Here is a 23,615-nt window from a genome sequence, read left to right on the forward strand (position 1 = left end):
CCCGTCAGGGCAAGAAAAGCCAGGATCAACCCAGCAATCTGGTCGGGTCCATGTTTCTATCATGAACAGAATATCTAGTTCATGAGATTCCACTAAAAGCTGGATCTCCGTGCAATGTTTAGGCAAGGATCTAACGTTTAATAGACCACAATTCAAAAGGTCGTCACATATTATATCAGTACGGGGATAGGACGTAGGAGCAAATGAAATAGTACCTTTGTCTGCGTGTAGCTGACCCAGTTGAATAAGCTGCTCTCTAGAGTAGGGTGGCCCGGGAGGTGAAGGCTCCTGGAATGAGGGATCAAATCCGGCAGCATGGGTGGCCCATGGCGCTACCTCGGCGCGGACGAGCGCAGACGAGCTTGCCTTAAGCGCGCCTTCGGCGTGCAAACGGCGCGCCCGCTGCGCTCGTCCGCTGCGCCTCCGGAAGAGACACATGTTATATTGGGTGTGAGTATTAAAAAGGGGGCGTGGCCTATTTGTAGGTGGGCGTGGCCTCAGCGTGCCGAGGGTGGCGGCAGCCTAGCCAGGTGACCACGGCAGCGTTAGAGTCTGCAGCACGGTGGAGCCAGAAGTAAAGTGTGAGTGATCTAAAAACACAGAATACACAGTACAATTTTAAAATAAAAGCAGCAAGATGGAAACTCCCGGCTTCCGCCTCAGGAGGTATGGATTCTACTTGTTGTCCAATAATAAGAATGGAGGATTAATGCTGCAATGAATTCTATGTGATATCAAGATATTATATCACTTTGTAATATAATATATAGAGCAACACGCAGTTTACCTTGTCAAACTGGCTGCTAAGTATGCATTTGTATATACTTGGGTTGACAGTCCTCTTTCCATTTTCATTATGTGCACTATTTAAATGGCTGCTATGAAAATTAATTGCTTAAAGCGTGATCAAGGCGAAAGCCGAAACGCGTTGTTTAGGGAGTCATTAAAACTTTATTCTTTACCGTGCATGGGTGTCCGAGCTTTCTTCTGATTAGTGGGAGAGGATTTTGATAGATATATAAAATGTAATGATGATACTTGTAAAGCGCACTGTTCCCCATCTCGGGGTGTCCTGGCGCTGAAGACCGCTGGGGAACCCGTCCTGGCTTTCCCTGTGAGATGGTCCCTTCTGGGTATCTCCAAGGTGAAACCAGGCATCCCCGGCGTCTGTGGGGGGCCGTTGTAGAGATGAGGCAAGCTTAATGCCCAGAGTTGCCGAGTGTGATCCCTGGTTAGAGTAGGCACCGAGGCGAGAATTATCGAGTCCGTCCCAGGTCCACGACCCTGCCGCGTCGGGAATTGAACGTTGGTCCCGGGCCGTTCTCTGCTTCCGGGTATGCTGTATGCTGCCTCTAACCAGTGAGCCTATATATATATATATATATATATATATATATATATATATATATATATATATATATATATATACATATACATATACATATACATATACACACACACTGCATATCAGTTCAATGCAAATGTACACAGGAAGAAAGAAGAAAAAACCTACTTTATGAACAGGCTATAAGATACGACAATTAGACACCCAAGTGTGAAACAGGAGGCAGTGATCAGGAGGGGAGGCAATGTATTGAATAGAGCTGTAACTAAGGCGACTGGATATCTGCAGCAGGCATGGTAAAGGGGGAGATGTTTTGTAGAACACAGGTGAAGAGACTGGAGGCGTCCATATTTTTCTGCAATCAAATAGGACATACAGTGCCAATTGTGTAGCACATGTAATTTAAGGTACTTGCAGGTAGGAATAAATTACTTGTTGGCAGGTGATAAAATGGAGTCCGTTATAACCAGTACAAACTATTTCCACAGACCCCCTTAGTGCAAAAATGAGTTATTAAAAAGTGTGTGCAACTAGTTAATCAAGTTACAAGCATGACAACAGCTATCTGTATTTAAACAATATATGAAAACATTTAGGCACAAAACAGTTTGCATGATGGCGAAACACACATTTCTATTTAACAGGGCTGCACTAATAAAAATGTTCAAAAACATTGAATATCTGAAACAAGTGATTGAGGGCAAACCTTGTGACAGTCCCAGAGCACCATACACGGCCAGTCTGACTTTTGTGTACTGTTGCGTGCCATTGATAACCTTGTCATCTGTCCAAAGGCTCAGCCAATAGTTGGAAGAAAGTGCAGCTACATGATTTAATAGGAAAAGAAAGATGCTTACAAAGGAAAGCAAAAGGCCAATGGCCTTCATGTATTCCCAAAACACAGACAGCTTGACCTAGGAAGAAAAAGAATACCAATTTAGAACATTAACCACGTAATAAAAAACTTTAACCTATTACGAACCTACAAACAGACTGCAAGAAATATGGCATATAAATAAATTAGTTGTTAATGGACACAATGAGGTACACTTACCTCTAACAAAGGTCAGCCAGAAAAGCCATATTTTCACGAGGCACTAGGGGCCTAATTTAGTATTTTTGTTGCAGACTTTCTACGTCCACCAATGTATACTTTTAAAAGGAGACCGATTTATAATTTTGGCACAGCAGAAGATGTTCGTTTCCTTTACTAACTGGCTGCATCTTCAACAGTAGAAGACCTCTGTGCTGGAGAAACAGTCTACCATGTTGTGGGGCTTTCCCAATGTTTAAGGCGCACAATACTTAACTGTGTTAAAATATGCCGCAATTCCTATGGGGGCCAAAAAGAGTGCTTTGCCACACAAAGTATCAAATCAATCACCCTTTATTGGTAGGTGATCCTCCACCAGGTCTTTTGGAGTTAATTCTTAACTTTACAAAAAGCTGTTTTGAAACCTGGGAAAACGAAAATGCTTGCCACTAGGAGAACCCTATCTTGGGTGGTTAAACCCGGAGATGGGTTTTAAAAAAAATAAAATACAGTCTCCATTACCACAATCCTATTAACCTGGCCACAAATTTGTCTCCTTCTTTACTCCAACAATCACTCTAAAGATGTACAAGGTTCTCAGAGACTAAACATCCGGTCGTTGTTCAAAAGTATAGATAGAGAGCACATTTGCAGTGTTCTGTGGATTCATGGTATTCCAGTTAACTGACTATTTCACTAATAAAGTCTTTCCAGAAGTTCTCCAAAAAGCGTCTAGGAAGCTGTGTGTAGCTAGAAAGGTCTTGGAAGAATGTCTCTATTAGAATGAGCAATATCCCTCATTCTGTCCGCAGTTCAAGACAAATTACTATCTGCTTATTAGCAGAGCAGCAATTATCTTTAGATTACGCTTTTGGGAAGCTGAAATAATTTGATCACTTGCAATGTGGTACATAGCCTAATCCTTAGACTGGCAATGCTCACCACATAGACACTTTGCATAATCTTTATCCTCAACTGATCCAATTTTTTAAAGAAAAATTTAGAAAAAAGGCAACTGCCAACTTTAGTTTTTTGGAGTACAAATCGAAAAAGTTACTTTCAGGAATGCCTTCTCTGGCAGAGACTTCTAGCCGCAGACTCTTTACCTTAGAATATTCCCCAAGCGTCACACTGGATCCAGAAAATCTTGAGCAGTATGTCTGCGTGCTGGTAGGTGGCGTCGGTCAGCACTGCACTGGAAGTGGCATTTGCAATGTCTATATAAGTGTCAGCCTGGCGCGCGGACATCAGTTTTGTTTTGAGACATTTCTGCGCCAGTAGCATCAAGCCACGTCAGAAAGTGGATGGACCAGTGTGTATACAAGGAGCTTTCTAGACGGAAAAAAACGCTTGCAGAAGTGGACAGATTGGGAAGATCGCTAAGGAGCATGCTGCAAGAAAGTCTCTACAAGATAAGAAGTTACCTAAGGTAAGTTTCTTGTTCATACAATAGAGACGTCTAGCTGCATATTCCTTACCTTAGAATAGATACCAAAGCAATACCTCCCAGGAGATGGGCCTGTTTACAGATTCAGGGCAAAAAGTCCTTGAGGACTGATCAGGCAAAATGTCCATTGCAATAGACTGGACTGTCAAGGCATTAGTGTTTTGTAAACGTCTGTAGAGATGCTCATGTAGCTGCCTGGCAGATATCCTGCAAAAGCAACAAAGAGTTGATCATCCACCAGGTGTTCTCTGTTCAAGGCAATAGAGTCTCTCCTCCTCCTTGGATGGGTTGGCCAGAGGGAGGGAGGTTGTTGTACTAGTTACTTACCTTCGGTAACGATGTATCTGGTAGAGACTATTCCAGCCGCAGATTGCTTAACGTAGAATTATCCCCAGGCGTGACAATTGATCTGGAAATTTTTCCTTTTCCCCAGCATCTCTGCGCGGCGGGAGGTGGTACCGCGTGACTCCGTCCTGACGTAGTCTGTGGGCGTTGTGAGAAGTTGGCCTGATATATGATGCTCACTAGTTCTAGTGATCACCTTGTATCAGTCCAAACAACCCTTATGGTGATAGGTTGTAAGTCAAGCTTGTAGGCCAGCTATCCTAATGGTAGCATGGACAAAGCAGTCTTAGGCTAAACTATTTTGGCATGTGAAGTCAGCTGTTTTACCACATATAACCCCTGGAATACCAAGTGAAAGGACACCACACAGGTTGTTATGAAAATAAACAATATATTTATTAATAACAAACACCTTTGAACTCTTTATGAGATCAGAAGCCTAAGCACATGACAAGACTCTTAGGAAAAATACGTTTAAGTTGCACGAATTACAATGTTGCCCTAGGGGCACGTCAAACCATATACTAAGTAAGTGGATTGAGAAAGTCGATAGAAGGAATGGAGCTGTCCAGAGGCTGCAAGTTTGCTGGGACTACACTACCCCAACCTTAGGTAAGGAGCAGGAGGCCCACGGGACGCGTGTGCAGAGTGTGAACTCACACGCGAGATGTGCAACAAAGTCAATGGACACTACAATTTACAAAAAAGGTGAGTACGTACAGTTCTGACTAGTTAGGACTAAAACAACTTGAAATCTGGACACTAGGACAGTTAATCTACCCTTGAGCACCGAAATGCTCTTGTTACCTCACCCACGGGCTGCGGGTGCATAGGTGTCAAAGTGTGTCGGGTTTCCGTGTTGAAGTCTATGGAGCCTTGAAGAAAGATGCTGCAGGTGACCAGGAGGAAGCTGTCCTGAGTGATCCAAGGGTGGATCAAGAAAGATGAAGACCTGAAAGCAGAGGGGACAATGTTCAAAGTCACTAGCCAGTGACTGGAGTGGAACCAGGAAGGAACCAGATGCTGTCGTCGCGATCAGGTGAGGGTGGACGCTTGACTCTGCAGCCACGTGGACCAGGAGGTGTCTTCGACGACCAGGATGGAGGCATGAGCTGTCCCACACAGGCTCTCGCTGTCGGCGGTGTTGGTTCAGGATTCAGCGTCAACAGGCCTTGGCAAAGGCAACCCACGCGGTGAGTAGAAAAGGCGTCTGGTGTGGACCAGGAGGGTCCGGGGTGCTTCTCCTTTGCAGGGAAGCAAGGGCCAGTCTGGAGCTACCAGACCAGTGGTGTGGATTTCAAGGATCGTCGTCTAGGAGGCCACTAGCCAGCCGGCAAGTGACCAGACAACGCGTCGAGCCGCAATCAAGCAAAAGGGCCCAACGCAGATCTCGTGGATGCTGGAGGGCTGATCTTCTGTGCAGGAGCTGCTCAGGGCTGGGGCTTCTCAATCCCCAAAGCACTTCGTCGTTGATGCCTCTGAAGTCGTAATGGAAGCGAAGTGCAGTTTCTTCAAGATGGCCGGTCCCACGTGTCTCGTTGCACTCACGGATCTCAGCTGTGCTGCAGATGTGAGTTGAGGTCGGAGAGGTCTGGAAGTCCGGGTCTCGTCGGGCTCTGAAGTCTGGATCCACCAGGGAAGACGACAAAGTGAACCGCTGGAACGCTTGATGGTGCCTGCTTGTGCAGGGTGGTTACTCCTTGGCCACAAGGGAGATTTCTTCAGTCTTCTGTGGAGCAGAACGTCGAAGTCCGGAGTTTCTTCTTGTTAAATTTCAATTCAGGATAATCTCATTTGGAATGGGGCCAGCTCCTACCTTTATCCTGCTAAAGGGGGCTGTACTATCACTAGGTCCCTCCTATGGATGGGACCAGGAAGGGGGGTGGTTACACCCCCTATCCTTTGTCCGGTTTTATGCCAGAGCTGGGGCTGGAATGCCCCAGCAACTGGTTTGAGCCGGTGTATGCACAGAGCACCTTGTGTGCCCCAGGCTTGTCTCATTCCTTTCAGGCCTGTCCTACCCAATACACAAAATCCTGTCTGGGGTGGTGCTAGCACCTCCCAAGGCAGGAAACCCTTTGTCCAGGCCTCCCTCGCTGGAAGGACTCCCAGCAGCAGGAGGTCAGAATCGTGTCTGTGGTGGCAGCATCCATTTTGTGATGGTGAGGCTCGAGTTAACTTTAACCGGGGTTTACAGTTACACACGTCGTGTCCCTCTAAAAGGGTGGAATGCTACCCCAGTCGCCAGAATTGGCGAGGGGGTAGTATTCCAATTCGTATGACACCTTACTCGACATGTTTTGATAATGCTATGCCAAAGTTAGCAATAACCGCGAGGATTATAATGCACTTAAGAGTATATGGTATAGCGTTATCATGGAAACAGCTAAAGGACTTGGTTCCGAAAGCTGCAGACAGGCTCAGCTCATGCTAGAGCACTATCTCACATAAGAAATGCGTTACTTACCTGTAACAGCAGTTATCCAGTATTGGTGTCTTTCATGGATTCACATGCCTGAATCATTCCCCGTCGTCGAGACGGGAGCCTCCGGTAAATAAAAAAGTAATGTCTTATAGACATACATAGAGAAAATAGGCCTAAGGGCCTCCCCTTAGTAGCCTTTCTTAGTCCTTATGTAAAAAGGACCAAACTCTCCTAGTCAGCCAATCAGCTCCGACCTCCCTCTAGAACCTTCCTGGGAGGAGCCTCAGTCCCTCAGATTTTCGTACGCACCCAGCTAGGTAGGCGTAATGTTGTTAGAGAGGGATGTGAGTCCTTCCCGGGGAGGCGGGAGGGTTGCATGTGAATCCATGAAAGACACCAATACTGGATAACTGCTGTTACAGGTAAGTAACGCATTTCTTATCCAGTATTAGGGGTGTCTTTCATGGATTCACATGCCTGAATCAGAATAGTTAGCAATCAGATATGCACATTTGTGATGTAAATCAGCTCTGCAGTCATGTTAGACAATGCATATATTATCACATATAGTATCACAAGAGCAAGGAATGTGCATACCTGGATGGCGGGATGTAGGAAGGCTCACCTTACTAAAAGAGATGGCGAAGCCCCGCTGGACCCGCTGCCGCATCTTTCTGAAGTTTGAAATCCAGGCAGTAGTGTCTGGAGAAAGTGTGCGGTGACTTTCAGGTCGCCGCTCTGCAAATGTCCAATATTGGCACCTCCGCGAAGAGAGCTGCTGACGTGGACATTGCCCTGGTGGAATGTGCAGTGACGTGAAGAGTGTTGCTGACGTGGACCTCTGATGGGATGTGCAGTGACCTGATCAGTTAAAGGCCGTCCGGCCTGGTCGTGGTAGAATGCAATCGCTGATGAGATCCATCTTGAGATGCTTTGTTTCGTGAGGGACAGGCCCATTCTTGGCCTGCTGTATGCCACGAACAGTTGTGAAGAGTATCTGAAGTCTTAGACTTATCTAGGTAGAACCTGAGCCATCTTTGAGATTTAAAGAATGTAGAGCCCATTCTGCTGCGGTGGAAAGGTTCGCAAAGAAAGTTTGAAGGATTACTGGCTCATTGAGATGAAAGTCTGAAGGCACTTTTTGGAACGAATTTTGGGTTCGGACTCAGCACCACGCTATCATTCCTGAACTGCGTGTATGGTTCCTGAATGGACAGAGCTTGAAGCTCGCTCACTCTTCTGGATAGAAAACCGTCAGTAGCTCTCTGACCCTTAGTGTGGATTTTCCACGAGACATACTTTGGGTCAGCTCCGTGTACTGGTTCAAACGGATGTTTCATGAGCATGTTAAGAACCACATTGAGATGCCAGGAGGTGGCAACCTCCTTACTGTCGGGAAAGATCTATATAATCGTTTCAGAACTTGCTTAATCAACCCGCTTGACCAGAGCGATGGGCTCGTTGGAATTCTTATATAACGAGATGACGCTGATAAGTGTACTGTAATGGAGGAGTGGGTTAGGTCCGACTGTGGCAGATGTAATCGATAAGGCAATATTTGCACCAGTGATGTGGGGAAAAGCATATTTCCGCGGCTACGCCCCAGCCACAAAGCGCTTCCCTTTCCGGGAATATGTTTATGTGCTATCCGCACTTGCTCTGGTAAGAATGTCTAAAGTCATGTGGATCATTCCGATTGTGGAACTCTGAACTCAGGGGCCAGGCGACCAACCTGAGAGACTTCAGACCCTGATGTTGAACTGCCTTATCGTTCATAGTAAGCAGAGATAGATACTGCCGCCGGAGGATCGGCGGCTCCAGGGATAGGCGGTGGAGTTCTGTGAACCAATGTCGCCTCAGCCCAATTGGGGCTAGTAAATCCAGAATACAAGGCTCCACCATTCTTGTCTTGAGGACAATGGGAGCATCGGGAATGGTGGAATGCCCACGCAAAAACAGTGCGCCATGCGGTTGGAGATGCATTCCCCAGCCAATTTCCGAAGTGTGGGCATTCGGCGTACATTCACGTCGCAATTAGATCCATGTGCGGCGTGCTTTATCCGGAGAAGATGTGGCCAATGATGTGTTGGTCCAGCTCTCCGTTACAATGGTTTCTGCCTGCTGAACGCATTGGTGAGCCCATTGTTCGTCTTATTCTTGGTAGGCAAGCTTGAAGGGCCAGGAAGGCCGCCAGCAGGTTAGTCCGATTGATATGTAGTGTCTTCTCCATAGGAGACCACCGTCCACCTTTTGTGACAACGTGAGGAATCGCCGGAAGTAGGAGTGACCAGCCTTGAGACAGTGTTTGAGAGGGTATTCCCCATTGTAGGATTCCGGCCTGCTTGTGGTGACCGTGTGTCCAGGGTATACCTAGGAAACTGAAGTACCTAGGAAACTGATGTAGTGAGAAGGTTCCAGGACCGATTTTTCCTGATTGAGGATGAGATCCAAGCATTGAAAACTGAAAGCAGGCGTTGGGAGACCTGGACCGTCTTGCAAGGATGAAGCCTTGACCAGGCAGTCATTCAGAAACCTAAGGACCTGGTGTCCTAGCAATGTCGCTCCCAGGGAACGGTAATTCGTGAGTATGTGTGGCGCAGACTTGAGCCCGAAAGGCAGAACGCGAAACTGCAAATGTCCGGCCACTACTGCAAATCGTAAGTATTTTTAGCGATTTCTGTGAAGTGGGATATGGAGTTAAACGTCCTGTTTGCAGGACCTCATGGATTGCCATGCGAAACAACTGTCTCTTTTAGGAGTATGTTGAAGTCTCTGAAGCCCAAGGTTGGTCTCCACCTCTTATCTTTTTCTGGATATAAAAAAGGGAAGCGGGGGAGGAGCCAAGATGGCGGCGGAGACGGACGTGTAGTCGCCCGGCTCCCCGACCCTGGCTCTCCTGCAGCATCATCCTGCTCACTATCCTGGCGTCCCGTGACTGTGGGAGGAAGAGGACAGCGCGCTGATACCGGGGGTGCTTCTCCGGTGTCTCCACCTGCCTGTTTTCCGATGCTACGGGCATTTTGATCCTCCGACCGGCGCCGAGCCCTGGAACCGAAGCTTCTGTCCCTGCATACCGCCGGAGAGGGCTGCAGCCGCGCTTGTTATTGGACCGGCGGCGTGACGGGTATCAGCTGTCGGACTCCCTGCTATCTGTCCGACCTTCCACTAAGGGGACTCTCGTGCTAAGGAGCGACTGGCACAGTTGGATTTAAAGCTTGTTCCCCACTTTGGTGCCGTCGGATTTGTTTATGCTCGCTGCGACTTCCCTGGCGAAGTCAACATGGCGGCCGTCCTCACAATGGCGATTGCGAGCTCTATCCCTGATCAGGCTTGGGTAGCGCCGACTGGACTCCAGCGTGGTCGAGAATGCGGAGCCGCGCTCGAGACTGTGGATATACCTGATCACCCGCCTGAAGATTCCCTTGCTTCCATTCTGGCAGCGGTTGCCGATTTAAAGGCTGAATGGCGAGCCTGTTCCCGAGCACTGCTTATGCAGCTGGACACCGTCTTGTTTGGGTCGGACTACACATCGCCGCCATGCTCTCTTCATTGCGCTGACCTGGCCCCTCTCGGCACTGAATGCGCTACATTGTTGCCGCGCGATGGAGAACTGGGACAATCCTTCAGCGCGAGTGACTACGGAGATTTGCCGATTGCTGATCTCGACGAGGCTACATTGTTTCCCTCTCCGCTACTGCCTTTCACCATGGACGCGGATTTGCTATCTTTCAACATGGATCCGCTGATGCGGTTAACTTTTCACATGGCTGCTTATTTTTCAGGCGCTAAGCCCCCATTTCCTAGTGCACTGCAATATTTGGTGGCCGTGGGACAGGCTTCCCTTTGGATTGTGGAATCTGCGTGTGCTTGGGTGTATTTGAACCATCTTGGGGGGCTTCTTCTCCACCGTGAGCGGCCATCTTGCCTCTTTGTTCTTTCTGACGCGGATTCTTCTCCGGCGCCATTTTTGGATGGACACTTGAGATCTGGCCAGGGTTAGACAGACCCCCACGCACATGGACTGTTTCAGGTGGGCAGGTGTGGACTCGGAAAGGGGTACCTCCTCGGCGCAGAACGTTATGCTACACTGTCTCTTTCCCGATTTACATTGTATTTTGTGATCCTTCGATTTGGCTGACATGTTTGGGGGAGAGAGTGTTTTAGGGTCGGGGTAGTCCGGGTGATGTGGGATAGGCCCTCCCCCGGGGGTGGGGGTTTCTTGGGAGTTTTAGATTAGATTGCTCTCTTTTGGATTGCTCTTTTCTGGCTCCCTACGACTTCTTTGATGCGATAACCTTTTTCTTTCTTCTTTCTCTTCTCTTCTTTTTCTTCTATATTTCGGGTTTATGGGGCGACAGACACACTGCTAGGGGGGGGTAGGCCGTAGCCTTTGCATGCGTGTAGGGTGGGGGGTGGGGGGGATGGGATTTTATTTTATTTCCGTTTCTATGGTGCCTTGTTTTTCTCTCTTATTTTATTTCCACTTTGCTCTGTCTTGGGTCTGCGTAGGTGATGCTGGTGTACGGGTGGCGGTAGATTTTGTTATGATCCTGACGTTGTTATTTCGGTTGCATGCTTAATGGGCCACCAGGTCGCCTAGGATGCTGGGCACAGTATGCCTTGGTTGCTATAGACATGTCGTGCCTACGTGAACCCTGCTTCTTATTTTATTCTTTCTTTTCTATATTAATGGAACTGTTTGGACTTTAATGGTTGCTAGGACTCGGAATACAGACTTCAAAATTCAAAATTAACCTTCAATGCTCCTTCGGCGTAATGGCATGTGATCTCCAGTGTAACTGACAGCTAATTGTTTATTAATATTGCCGAGCTATTGCGCCTCTGTATTGCTTGCTTCTGTGCTTAATCAGTTTTCGTGGCCGGCCTCAGGGTTGTGGGCCCGTATTTGTATTTCTTTGGATGCACCAATAAAGGTTTTCAAAAATAAAAAAAAAAAAAAAAAAAAAAAGGGAAGCGGGAACAAAAAACCTTTTTTCCTTATGAGGAGGAGGTACTCTCGCTATAGCTCCTTTGAGGAGGAGGAATTCTCGCTATAGCTCCTTTCTACAGTATAACCCAGACGTAGAGCAGCTGTATCTTTTGATATCTCCGCTGTCCGTTCCCTGAGAAGACAAGTTCTCAGAAGAGGGGTGCTTGTTTTGCTATTGTTGGCGACTGAAGGCATTGCGGTCTACTCTGGCCTGAAGAGCAGGAAGATTGGAATTGATAATGTCCTTTGTGGGAAGACCTTCTTCTTCCTCCCTTTGTACTAAAGGACTGGTTCATATACTGAAGAGTGTTCAAAGTTCTCGCATCGTCTGCCTCGTTAACTAATCGTGCCAATAGTGACTGGCCCTCATATGGCCTGACCACAACCGTCGTTTGCACCTCTGGACGGAAAGGGCCCTCCTTGGATCCGCAAGACTGCTGTTCCAGCCAGCTGGCGGAACCCTGTCATAGCGATGTTCTTCGCGCAGTCTATAGTTTAACGCCGATGCTTCACCATGTAGCGGATTCCACTTTACTTCCACTTCGGATGAGCATGGCAATTCCGACTGGTATGGGGTCAGTGTGGCCACAATTGTTTATGCTAGCGTACCAAGAGCGCTAGAACGGTCACTGAGGAAAACCTGTTCCTAAGGTTGTCCCCTCTTAAATCCTCCGTATCAGGAGGAGGTGACCTCGGGGCCGAAGGATCCCCGGAGTTTTTCTAGGTCGCCCGTGTCACTACGGAGTCCGGCATAGAAAGTTCCTGTTAAACACGCCGGTGTGAGGGATCACTAGTGATACAGAGGAGGGGTACTACCTAACCTGTACCTTTTCCGACTATAGGTAATTGATAACCAGTATTGACCTCACAGCCTTCTTGAAGGTGTCTCTGGAGACGTACAAGAAGCAGGCCTGCTCTCGAGAGGTCATCGAGGTCTTAAAACTTTGAGTAGTTCTCCATACCACCTTAGAAGAGATTCCAGAATTGGGGGATTTCCTCCGTCGATGAATCCGTCGACGAGGTTGCCGTCATAGACTATGCCATCGCAGACGAGCAGTCATAGATGACCATACCCCCTTAGAAGAGAGTACAGAATTGGCGTATTTCCTCCTTCGTTGCGAGTCAGTCGACGAGATCTCCGTCAGAGACTATGTCGTCGTAGACAAGCAGTCATAGATAAGGCCGTCGTAGACGACTGCATATATGATCCGTCGTAGATAAGGGCGACGACGTTGTCGAAGACTAGCCTTCGTAGCTGAGGCCGTCGTAGATGAGGTCATCATAGACAATACCATCCTAGACGAGGCTATCGTAGACGAGTCCCTCGTAGGCTAGGCCATCGTAGACGAGGCCCTCGTAGACGAGGCCCGCGTAGATGAGGCCATCTTAGACTATGCCATCGTAGAGAAGGCCCAGGTCGACTAGACAGGTTGTCATAGACTATGCCGTCCATGACTATGCCGCCGTAGATGAGTCCTCGAAGATGAGCCTACGTAGATGAGGCTATCGTCGATACCGTAGACAGTCCGTCGTAGGCGAGCAGTCGACTCTTTAGACTAGCCTTTGTAGATGAGGCCGTCAGAGACTAGGCCATCTTAGACTAGGTCATCGTAGACGAGGCCACCGAGCACTAGGCCTTCGTAGACGACTAGGCCATCGCTCACTAGGCCTTCATAGAGTAGGCCATTAGACTAGACAGTCCGTCGTAGGCGAGCAGTCGACTCTTTAGACTAGCCTTTGTAGATGAGGCCGTCAGAGACTAGGCCATCTTAGACTAGGTCATCGTAGACGAGGCCACCGAGCACTAGGCCTTCGTAGACGACTAGGCCATCGCTCACTAGGCCTTCATAGAGTAGGCCATTAGACTAGGCCATCATAGACTATAGAGTAGGCCATCTTAGAGTAGGCCATTGTAAACTAGGCCATCGAACATTAGGGCTTCGTAGACTAGGCACTCGTAGTAGACTAGGCCCTTGTCGACGCTGTAGACAGGCCGCCGCAGATAGGCTGTCATAGACGCGCCCACGAAGATGCGCCTCCGTAGATGAGGCCATCCTTGAAACCGTAGACAGGCCGTAGACATGCCGTCGTGGAGGAACAGCCATGGACGAGTAGTCTTCGTAGATGAAGCCATAATCGATATTTCTAGAGGTTGTCGTCGATGGTTGCGTCTCGTCGTCGATAGTACCGCCGTCGACGGTCTCGTCGTCGATAGTACCGCCGTCGACGGCCCCGTCGTCGACGGCCTCGCCGTCGACGGCCCCGTCGTCGACGGCCTCGTCGTCGACGGCCTCGTCGTCGACGGCCTCGTCGTCGACGGTCTCGTCGGTCGACGGTCTCGTCGGTCGACGGTCTCGTGGTCGACGGTCTTCACTCGTCGTCGACGTCATCGTCGACGCTGTCGTCGACACTCACCGTCGACGCTTAGACAAGCATTGTAGATGAGCCATTTAGACGCAGAGGCTGTGGTAGCAATGATGATGGTTTTGACATCGAGGGCTCCTTAGGCTGTACTTCGGGTAGGAGACGTCCTTCTGAATGATCCTATGATCAGAGGAGGCGATTTAGACGGCTCATACGTCGTCTTTGTTATCCGATATTTCTCCAAAGGCAAGTCCTTTACTCTCCTTTTTCACAGAGTGGGGAGATTGTTGAAGGACTGCGCCCGGAAGACCATGAGCGGTCTTTTTCAGGGCCTTCTCAGGATGGTACCCTGAGGAATGAGTCTGAGGAGATTCTTTAACAAGGTCTCCTAGACTTTGAGGGCAACACCTCATCTCAGTAACTGGAGAAAATAATAGCCTCCTTTCTGGCCTTAACCATATTAACAGCCTCTCTTCACGACCCTTCAAAAATCACTTGAAAAAGTGCAACATACCTTTTGGTCTGTGAGTGTGAGGAGCAGAGCTACCTCTTGGAACAAGAAATGCAAATAGTAACCTCCTTTCTGGCGTTAACCATATTAACAGCCTCTCTTCACGACCCTTCAAAAATCACTTGAAAAAGTGCAACATACCTTTTGGTCTGCGAGGGTGAGGAACAGAGCATAGCTACCTCTTGGAACAAGAAGTGCAGGCTCCAAATAGAATTCTTCCGTTCTTTCCCTTGTTATACCTTCTTTATTTGAGATAAAGAATGTATGTGAAGATAATCCATAGTAGAAAAGCCAAATTAAGTGAAAAATACACAGATTCTGAGCAGAGCTCAGAGGAGACTCCCTAGCACAACGTGCGGTAGAAAATCTGAGGGACTGAGGCTCCTCCCAGGAAGGTTCTAGAGGGAGGTCGGAGCTGATTGGCTGACTAGGAGAGTTTGGTCCTTTTTACATAAGGACTAAGAAAGGCTACTAAGGGGAGGCCCTTAGGCCTATTTTCTCTATGTATGTCTATAAGACATTACTTTTTTATTTACCGGAGGCTCCCGTCTCGACGACGGGGAATGATTCAGGCATGTGAATCCATGAAAGACACCCCTAATACTGGATAATTCCAAGCACTCTGCCTCCAGGATTGTTAAGGCCTGCCATAGGAGTGACTTATAGGAGTATAGGTGTCCATTTTAGGTTTAGATATAGGTATACTACATCTAAAGCAAATGGTGATTACACCACTTTGCCCCAGCTGATTGATCAGCCAGTTGTGTCAGATTTGGATGGCCAGCCAGGGGTGGCATAATACATGCTGCAGTCCCTGGTAGGCCTTGGGTTCACTTATGCCCTGGGTCCCTAGGGTACACTGTACAAGGACTTACAAGAGTGACCAAATACCAATTAGTAAATGCACCTAAAGTACATGGATGTCAATTTAGAGAGAGAACAGCTAGGCTGTGGGTCTGATTAGCAGGCCCACAGCCAGGGAAAATCGTAAACCAGTAAAGCAAAAAGCAAAAATCTGGGGTGACCATAGGATTGCAGACCCTACTCTCCTACAGGCGTGACGTCAGCAAGGTCATATAAGCCCCACCCCGGCGCGCTGACATCAGTTTTCTTCAGGGAACTTTTCCGCGCCATCACAAACAAAAACTGGGAACAGTGTGCGAAATAGCAGATAAACAAAGGAAAGAAGCGAAAGGAACAGCCCATTCGAGAAAGTGCCAACACTGTAGCACCAAAAACCATAGAAGGGAAGAGCAGAGCAGAGCCACTGCGAGGCAACCCTGCAAACAAATGCAACATTCTCCCTGGAGGCAGAAAATAAAAAGAATATGAAAAACCGTGCAGCAGACGAAAGAAGCCTGCAACCACAGTTCAGTAACAGTGAAGGACAAAAGAGCAGCAACAATTTACCCGAAGACAACACCCCCAAGGAGAGTCGCACCCCCTGAAAGGAGCAAAGACTGAGACCCAGTCAAGGGACCCCAACTCAGAGGACTACACATGACTCAGTAACTCCAAACCAGTAAAAAGGGGAAAATATGAGAAGGCCCCACACTGGAAACACCAGCACCAAAGTGTAGGGATGCAGGAGCACTCATGTACCTACCAGTCTAGGACCAAAAGGAGGGAAAGAATGCAAACTTACCAAACAAGCATCCCGCTAGGGAGGAGTGAAAGAGGACACTCGCAGAAGACAAGGCACCCAGAGGCAGGAGAGTGTGGAAAAGCAAGCTTAGGGTCCTCACAGGACAGGGAGGAAGGGCGGGTCGTGAAGGAATTTGCGGTTAGAATCGGCTCTACCAGATACATCGTTACCGTGGGTAAGTAACTTGTACATCTGACAGAGACTATTAGCCGCAGATTCCTTAATGTAGAATAGATACCCTAGCCATACCCACAGGGAAAGCGGGCCTGGGAGAGTACCCCACCAGCCTGGACATAACAGAAGGCCCATAGGGGACAAGTCCAACGGACAGGGCGAGGAACTCTGTCCCCCCCCAGGCAAGGGGAACCCCTACAGGCAGAACACCACCGATCCCAAGGGGGAAACGGGAAGAAGAAAGGAAGAGGAAGCCTGTTCACATTCGGCAGAGGAAACGGGGGAAGGCAAGAGGAGGCTGAAGCACCCCACGCCCACACCAGGCAACAAAAACCTCCATCCAGGACCAAGGCAAGGAAGAGGAAGAATATCAGCCTAGCGACACCAAAGAGACGAGACAGAAAGAAGGCAAGTCCCCCCCACCGGGAACACAACCGTGAAGAGGGCAGCTGATCCTACCACAGCTAGAAGTCAATAGACCAGACAGAATCCCGGGCGCCGCCAAAAGCATTCTAACCACCTAGAAGGGAAATGCACCTGCAACCTACTTAAAACGCCAGGGAGAGCAGTTACCCGAAGGCTACCACAGCTTCCATGCATAGAGCAAGCTATGTAACAGCTGCCACTAACCCACCTAGGGTATGTTAAGTCCCAAGACATGGGAACCCTCTTAGGAAGAAACTTCTGCAGCAGAGGACAACGAAGACTCGTGAAATAAACCTCCAGCAGGCGGCTTGTCAAGCAGCCAAGAAGACACAACCAGAAGGCCTAATCTGAGGGCCATCCTGGGGTATATAACCCAAAGGAAAAAACACACAGTCAAGAAGGGCCGGCCAGCAGCCAAGAGAGCCACAGTCCCAACAAAAGAGGACCGGCTGGCACATGAATCACACAACTGGGGCGACCTGCTCCAACGAAAGAACAACACATAGGTCACTGAGGGGGTGAAAAAGAAGGAGGAGAAGGAGGCCGAAGTACTGCCAAGAACCTCTAGATGGCCGAGTATGCCGGGACCCATGGTGGCGCCAAGGCCGACTCGGCCTCCGGCGAGGTAGCCGCCTGCACGGTGGGACGAGAGATACCTTGGGAGCGACAAGAAGACCCCCACCAGCCTCGACCGACAAGGGTATGAAAGGGAACCGCCGACCCCAGTAGCACCGCCAAGGTCGACTCGACCTCCAACGAGGCGGCCGCCTGCATGGAGGAACGAGAGGGGCCCGGGGAGGGACGAGGGGTCCCCCGCCAGCTTCGGCCCATGATGGGACGAGGAGGGTCCGCTGACCCCTGTGGCGCCGCCAGGGCCAGCAGCTGCCGACGCTGTAGCGGCGTCACCTTGGCCTTAGCCAGGATCACCAAGTCAAAGGGCCACGAGGGGCTCTAGGATGCAACCTGAGACCCGGCGACCTCCCGCGACACCATAGGGACTCTAGCAGGATTTTGCGGCGAAGCCGGGGTGCCGTGGTTCGAAGGAGGGACCCCCGAAGAGCCGCTCCCCAACTGCACCAAATCCTCCAAGCCTGGATCCAAACCAATCGGTGCCGGAGCCGCAGGAGACGCCACGGTAGGCCCTGCACAGCGCAAGGGACCCGCTGATGTCCCAAGAGGGGAAGGAGGAGCCAGCAAGGCCTGCAAAGCCGCCGCATAGGTCTCCATCTGGGCTCTCGACGCCCCCTCACCGGGAAACGGTGGATAGGGGGACGATACCTGGGGCTGCATTACCCGCGGTGAGAGCCCACGCCCCAAACAGGCCAGAAGCGACGCCTCGGGGACAAACTGCGACACACCGACAGGGGAGAGACGCTCTTGCGGCACATGAGAGGGATGAGTACAACGACGGTGACTGCTGCTTCGAAAACCTTCTGCAGAAGCGGATCGAGGTGATGAAGCCGACCTGGAGAGAGAAGTTTCATCCGGCATTCCCGCCGAGACTTCAGCTTCAACCGTTGCCACGCCTCGCAATCAGTGGAGCCGTGATCATCCCCCAAACACCACATACAAATGAGGTGAGGGTCCGTCGCCGACATCAGGCGTCCACAAGACGAACACTTTTCAAAGCCCGAAGGCATCCGCACACTTACCACAAAACACACGCAATAGCGAAGGGAAAGCCCAGAGCACGAACCGGATCCGCGTTGCACACGGAAAAGGAAAAAACTGATGTCGGCGCACCGGGATGGGGCTTATGTGACCTCGCTCCCGCAGACGATGTAAGGGCAGAGCCACGCGGTACCGACCCCGGCGCGCAGAGATGCTGGGGAAAAGAAAAGTTTTCCGCCACAGAATTACAGCAGGGCCACTGCCTACTCATTTCTCCAGAGTGCTGGGAGTAGAACCTCCGAGACAAAATATTACTGAGAAATCTGAAACAGTTGGAGCTAGGCAATTAAAAGCTGAGAAAATGTTTCACGCCTGGCAGATTAGGAGGATCCTTGATCAAGATCTCCATGATATTCTAAAGTGTTTTCTCAGTATGCAAAAGTGTATACAGTGAAGATACACATATATAGCACAGTTCATGCTGTGGCTCATTTTAGCTACATAAGTTTAATGTAAAGGATACATATACTATGTGTGGATTACAACTGTAGATGAAGTAAATTACTCACCTTCAATGATGTTCATACATTCATGTAGGAAATACAAGGAAGCAAATCCTTTTATTTTGCGGAGTCCATAAGCTAATTTGTGATGCTCACAGCTAAGTGCCCTCCGTTTTTCCTTAATTAATCCAATTCTCTGTTATGTTGCAATCTTTCTTCCTATAGGGTGTGCCATTGTCGCCTCCACCCCCCTCCCGAGACCTATGGGGCGTAGATCATTCTAGTAACAAGTGAGATTTCCCTTGTATATCTCCCATTCCACATTTTCACGCTGGGCCATTTATTAACCACTACCTATCACTGGCCCTGCATTTTTGGCCTATTGATCTCTAAATACCCACGAGTATCAGTACAGATGCCATTCTCAGGCAAGGAGGGCTCTCTTTTCGCCCTTCTCCACCAGGCATAGTGCATGTCACCCCTATGCTCTGCGCCGCAGACATTTGGCTCCTGCACAACGATACAGACTACGCCACCCTGGTCACGCAATTATGACTAGTCTAAGCACGCCTTCCATGAGATCGGTCCTTTGTAGAGAACCTAGAAGACAGTACTTATTATATGTTTGTCTTTCTTTGAATGTATGTATGTCTTTCTTTTCCAGACTATACAGGTTCCTCTAAATGGGAGGTAAATAATAATAATAATAATAATAATAAAGGGGTTTGTAGAGCGCATGGTGACGCCTCCCGGCGTATCCCCGCGCTGAGGAATAGAGTCAGAGATCAGAGGAGGGGAAGAGCCTAAAGGGCAAATAGGTGCGTTTTTAGAAGTTTCCTGAAGGTGGCTTCATTTTTTGCTAACCTAATATTGATGGGAAGGGTGTTCCATTTGGTTGCTGCCAGGGAACGAAAAGACCGACCTCCCATTCTGGATTTTTTTATACGGGGGATCATGAGGAGGCCCTTTCCCATCGAGCGAAGTGCTCTGTTAGGCTCGTATGGGACAGCTAGGTCAGACAAGTAGGACGGTGCACTGTGAGAGATAATTCTAAAGCATAAAAGAAGGGCTTTAAAAAGAATTCTCTTCCTGATGGGCAGCCAATGAAGGGTTGCCAAGGTGGATTTAGAAGCAACTCTTCTGGGTAATCTCAATACTAGCCGTGCTGCTGAGTTTTGTAGTACCTGCAGTCTCCTGATGTTCTTTTCCGAAGTACCAAGAAGAAGTACATTGCCATAGTCCATGCGAGAGGTTACTAGGGCCTGAGTCAAGGTACGCCTGGCCTCCAGAGGGAGAAGGTCCAGGGTACGGTTGAGAGTTTTCATGACCCCAAAGCACTTCCCTACAATTTTATTTACATGGCTGTCAAAGGAGAGTTTGGTATCCACCCAGACACCTAAATTCTTTGCTTCTCTGCCGGGAGTAGGCAGAGGCCCCAGACAGGATGGCCACCACTCCTTGGTCCAGCTAGTGTCCTTGCCTCCAATTATCAACACCTCAGTCTTCGAGCCGTTAAGTTTGAGGCAATGTTGGGTCATCCAATCTGCAAGATTGCTCATGCAGGTTTTAAAATTTTCAGCAGCCAAGGAGGGAACTTGGGACAGGGAGATCAGCAGTTGAGTATCGTCGGCGTAAGAGACTAGCTCTACGCCGTACGATTGGACCACCCCTGCCAGTCCCACAATTTGTTGGTTTGTTCTCTTTACTTTTCTTTGCACCTATAGTTTTTTACACCAATTTTAACTTTCACGTCCTCTGGTCAGGGTGGGCCTTAGCGTGTCCATACCGCCGAGGTACACTTCCCATGGTCCTGAAGAAAGCCCAGTAAATAACACATTAAGAGCAGAAACATGTCAACCCCACTTTAAGTGGAAATATCCAATCAATTAATTTGGTAATTTCCCCACACATTTTAAAATGTCACATTGACCACTAAATAAAGATTTTTGTGTGGTTTTCAACTGTGACACTTTTAGATCACTTTTTTAACACTATTGCCACAAAACCAGCTCCGCAGTATCCTGGCGTCGTAGCACACCAGGAAGGCACTCGGCTTCTCCTGGTGGGCCCAATGATGAAGCATGTCACCACCAGGGTGGTGAGTGAGGGCTTCATAAAAATTCCAATGTGATTTTTTTCACCTTCTGCTAACCTACCTCACGTGTCTGTGCTTACACATATAAGAAGCAATACTCTTTTGTTGTTTGAAACATATTCACCTGGGGGACTGAGTGTGTCCTTTCCCTCCCTCTCCTGTTGTTGAAACCGATCTCTGTGTATAGTCATAATCTAGTGAATAGAATGGCAAGCCCATCCCAACAACCAATCCGGCGGTGGAGTAAAAAGATAACACCATTACTGTGCAAACAGATTTCTCAACGAAGCCTGCCCAACCTGAGCATCTGCTCTGGCATCAGAGTCCAGACAGTAATGCCTAGCAAAGGTATAGACCGAATTCCACGTGGCAGCCCTGCAGTTCTATGCAATGGGAACATTACGAAGCAAAGCTGTTGTAGCTGCTTTGCCTCTGGTAGAATGAGCCTTAGGCTTACCCCCTAAGGTCTTGTTAGCCTTCTGGTAACATAACTGAATACAGGACACAATCCACCTAGAGATGGACTGTTTTGAGGTGGCAAGACCAGTCCTGACCGACACATAGTTGACAAACAATTGGTCTGACCTGCGAATGTCCTTGGTCTTATCCAAGTAGAATTTCAACACCCTTCTGACATCCAGGGAATGGAGAGAACTTTCTGCTGCAGTAGAAGGATTCTGGAAAAACGTAGGTAAAGTTATGGTCTGATTGACATGGAAATCATAAATCACCTTAGGAAGGAACATAGGGTGAGTACGCATCACAACCTAAGCAGCATGAAATATAGTATAAGGTTCTTGGCAACACAACGCCTGAATTTCATTCACCCTGCGGGCCGATGTAATGTCCACAAGGAAGGCCGCCTTCCATGACGAGTGGTGCAGAGAAGCCTCATGGATGGGTTCAAAAGGCTCCTACATCAACCTGGACAGCACCACATTCAGCTCCCATGATGGCGAAGGATTCCGAACAGGAGGAAACACTTTTTTCAATCCTTCCAAAAAATCTTTAATCACAGGGATCTGGAAGAAGGATGTCCGCGAAGGGCATTTCCTATACGCAGTCAAAGCTGCGAGGTGAACCTTAATAGAAGGAAAATGAAGTCCAGACTGAGCCAAATGTATGGAAGGATGACATCTTCCAAGCATTATGATCCGACGACCTGCAAGGAAGTGCACCTGATGCAGGACCTCTTCCACTTGGAGGCATAGAAGTCCTAGTGGAGGGTCTCTTAGCTTCCTTCAGTATAGTCATGCAATCTTCAGGGAGATTTAAGTGTCCATATTGCACTCTCAGGAGCCATGCCGCCAAACTCAACGATGAGAGGTTGGGGTGCACCATCTGCCGCCCGAACTTCGTGAGAAAGTCCGGTTGACACGGCAGCCGCATGTGGGGTAGGAGAGACCGGTGATACAGGTCCGTGAACCACCTCTGTTGGGGCCACTCCAGAGCAATGAGGATCATCCGTGCTCTGGAATGAGACAGCTTGATGAGCACCGCCAGAATCAGGGGAATGGGTGGAAAAGCGTACAGAAAGCTGTTCGCCCAGCTGCTCCATAGCGCGTTCCCCAGTGTCCCCGGTTCATAATACCTGGAGGCGAAGTCTCAGCATTTTCTGGTTTCGGCAGTGGCGAACAGATCTACGTCCGGAGTGCCCCACCTGTCGAAGAGGTCTCCTAGCACTTCGTCATTTAGAACCCACTCGTGGTTTTCTTGCACCAGCCTGCTGAGTGCGTCCGCCTGAGCATTCTGCACACCTGGCAGATGGGTAGCCGTTATAGTCAGTCCTGTGGCTAGCAGCCAGTGCCAGATCGCCTGAGCTTCTTGCGACAGTGTGCGCGATCACTAGCCCCTTTGCTTGTTGAGGTAATACATTGTGGTCGCATTGTCCGTCTGCACAAGCAAGGAGTTGGTCTGGAAGGACGGATGAAAGGCCTTCAGTGCCAAGTGAACAGCTCTGAGTTCCAGGAAATTGATATGATGCGTGTACCCACCGGGGACCACGTCCCTGGATCTGTAGATGGTCTGAATGCGCTCCTCTGCCGTGGAGAGAAGCATCTGTGACGACAGTCTGAATAGGAATGTCCTTGTGGAATGGAACCCCCTTGAGGAGATTCTCTGCGGAGCACCACCATCTCAGGGACTGTTGAGTGTGGGGCAGCTTGATCCGGTCGTCCTAGCTCCCCAGCTTCTGGTCCCACTGATCCTCCAGACATTCCTGCAACGGCCTCATGTGTAGGCGTGCGTGTGGCGTGAGGAAGATGCAAAAGGCCATCGACCCCAGAAGAGAAGACACCGTCCTTGCTGTTGTAGATGGAACAGCTAAGAGAGCCTGACCCTTCCGAAGGATCGATAAGCGTCTCTCCTCCAAAGGAGACACGCTTGCTGAAAGAGTATTGATAGAGGCTCCCAAGTACTGTAGGCACTGGACAGGCATCGGAACAGACTTGGACATGTTTATGTGTAACCCCAGCTGGTTCAACAGAACAGTGCAGTTGCGCTTCCTGGAAGGTGGAGGCTTTGATCAACCAGTCGTCCAGGTACGGGTAGACAAACACCTTGTTCTTTCTCAGGTGCGCTGCCACCACTGCCATGCATTTTGAAAACGTCATGGGTGCAGTATTCAGTCCAAACGGTAGTATGATGTACTGATAGCGATTGGTGAAGACTAGAAATCTGGTGCAAAGCCAGCATGCAAAAC

General features: G+C 49.1%; 1 protein-coding gene across 1 annotated transcript in view; it reads right to left on the reverse strand.

Moving 5' to 3' along the window:
• The window catches only part of LOC147663098 (multidrug resistance-associated protein 1-like), a gene marked incomplete at its 5' end in the record, with an annotated part of 456,488 nt that overhangs the window by 378,032 nt on the left and 54,841 nt on the right, over positions 1-23,615 (reverse strand). Inside the window, one exon of the mRNA XM_086950682.1 lies at positions 2,052-2,259. Within this exon, the coding sequence (XP_086806808.1) occupies positions 2,052-2,259 (208 nt within the window). The remainder of the gene's footprint in view (positions 1-2,051; positions 2,260-23,615) is intronic.

This window comes from Lissotriton vulgaris, unplaced genomic scaffold (genome assembly GCF_964263255.1).
Source record: "Lissotriton vulgaris unplaced genomic scaffold, aLisVul1.2 SCAFFOLD_1728, whole genome shotgun sequence".
NCBI lineage: Eukaryota > Metazoa > Chordata > Amphibia > Caudata > Salamandridae > Lissotriton > Lissotriton vulgaris.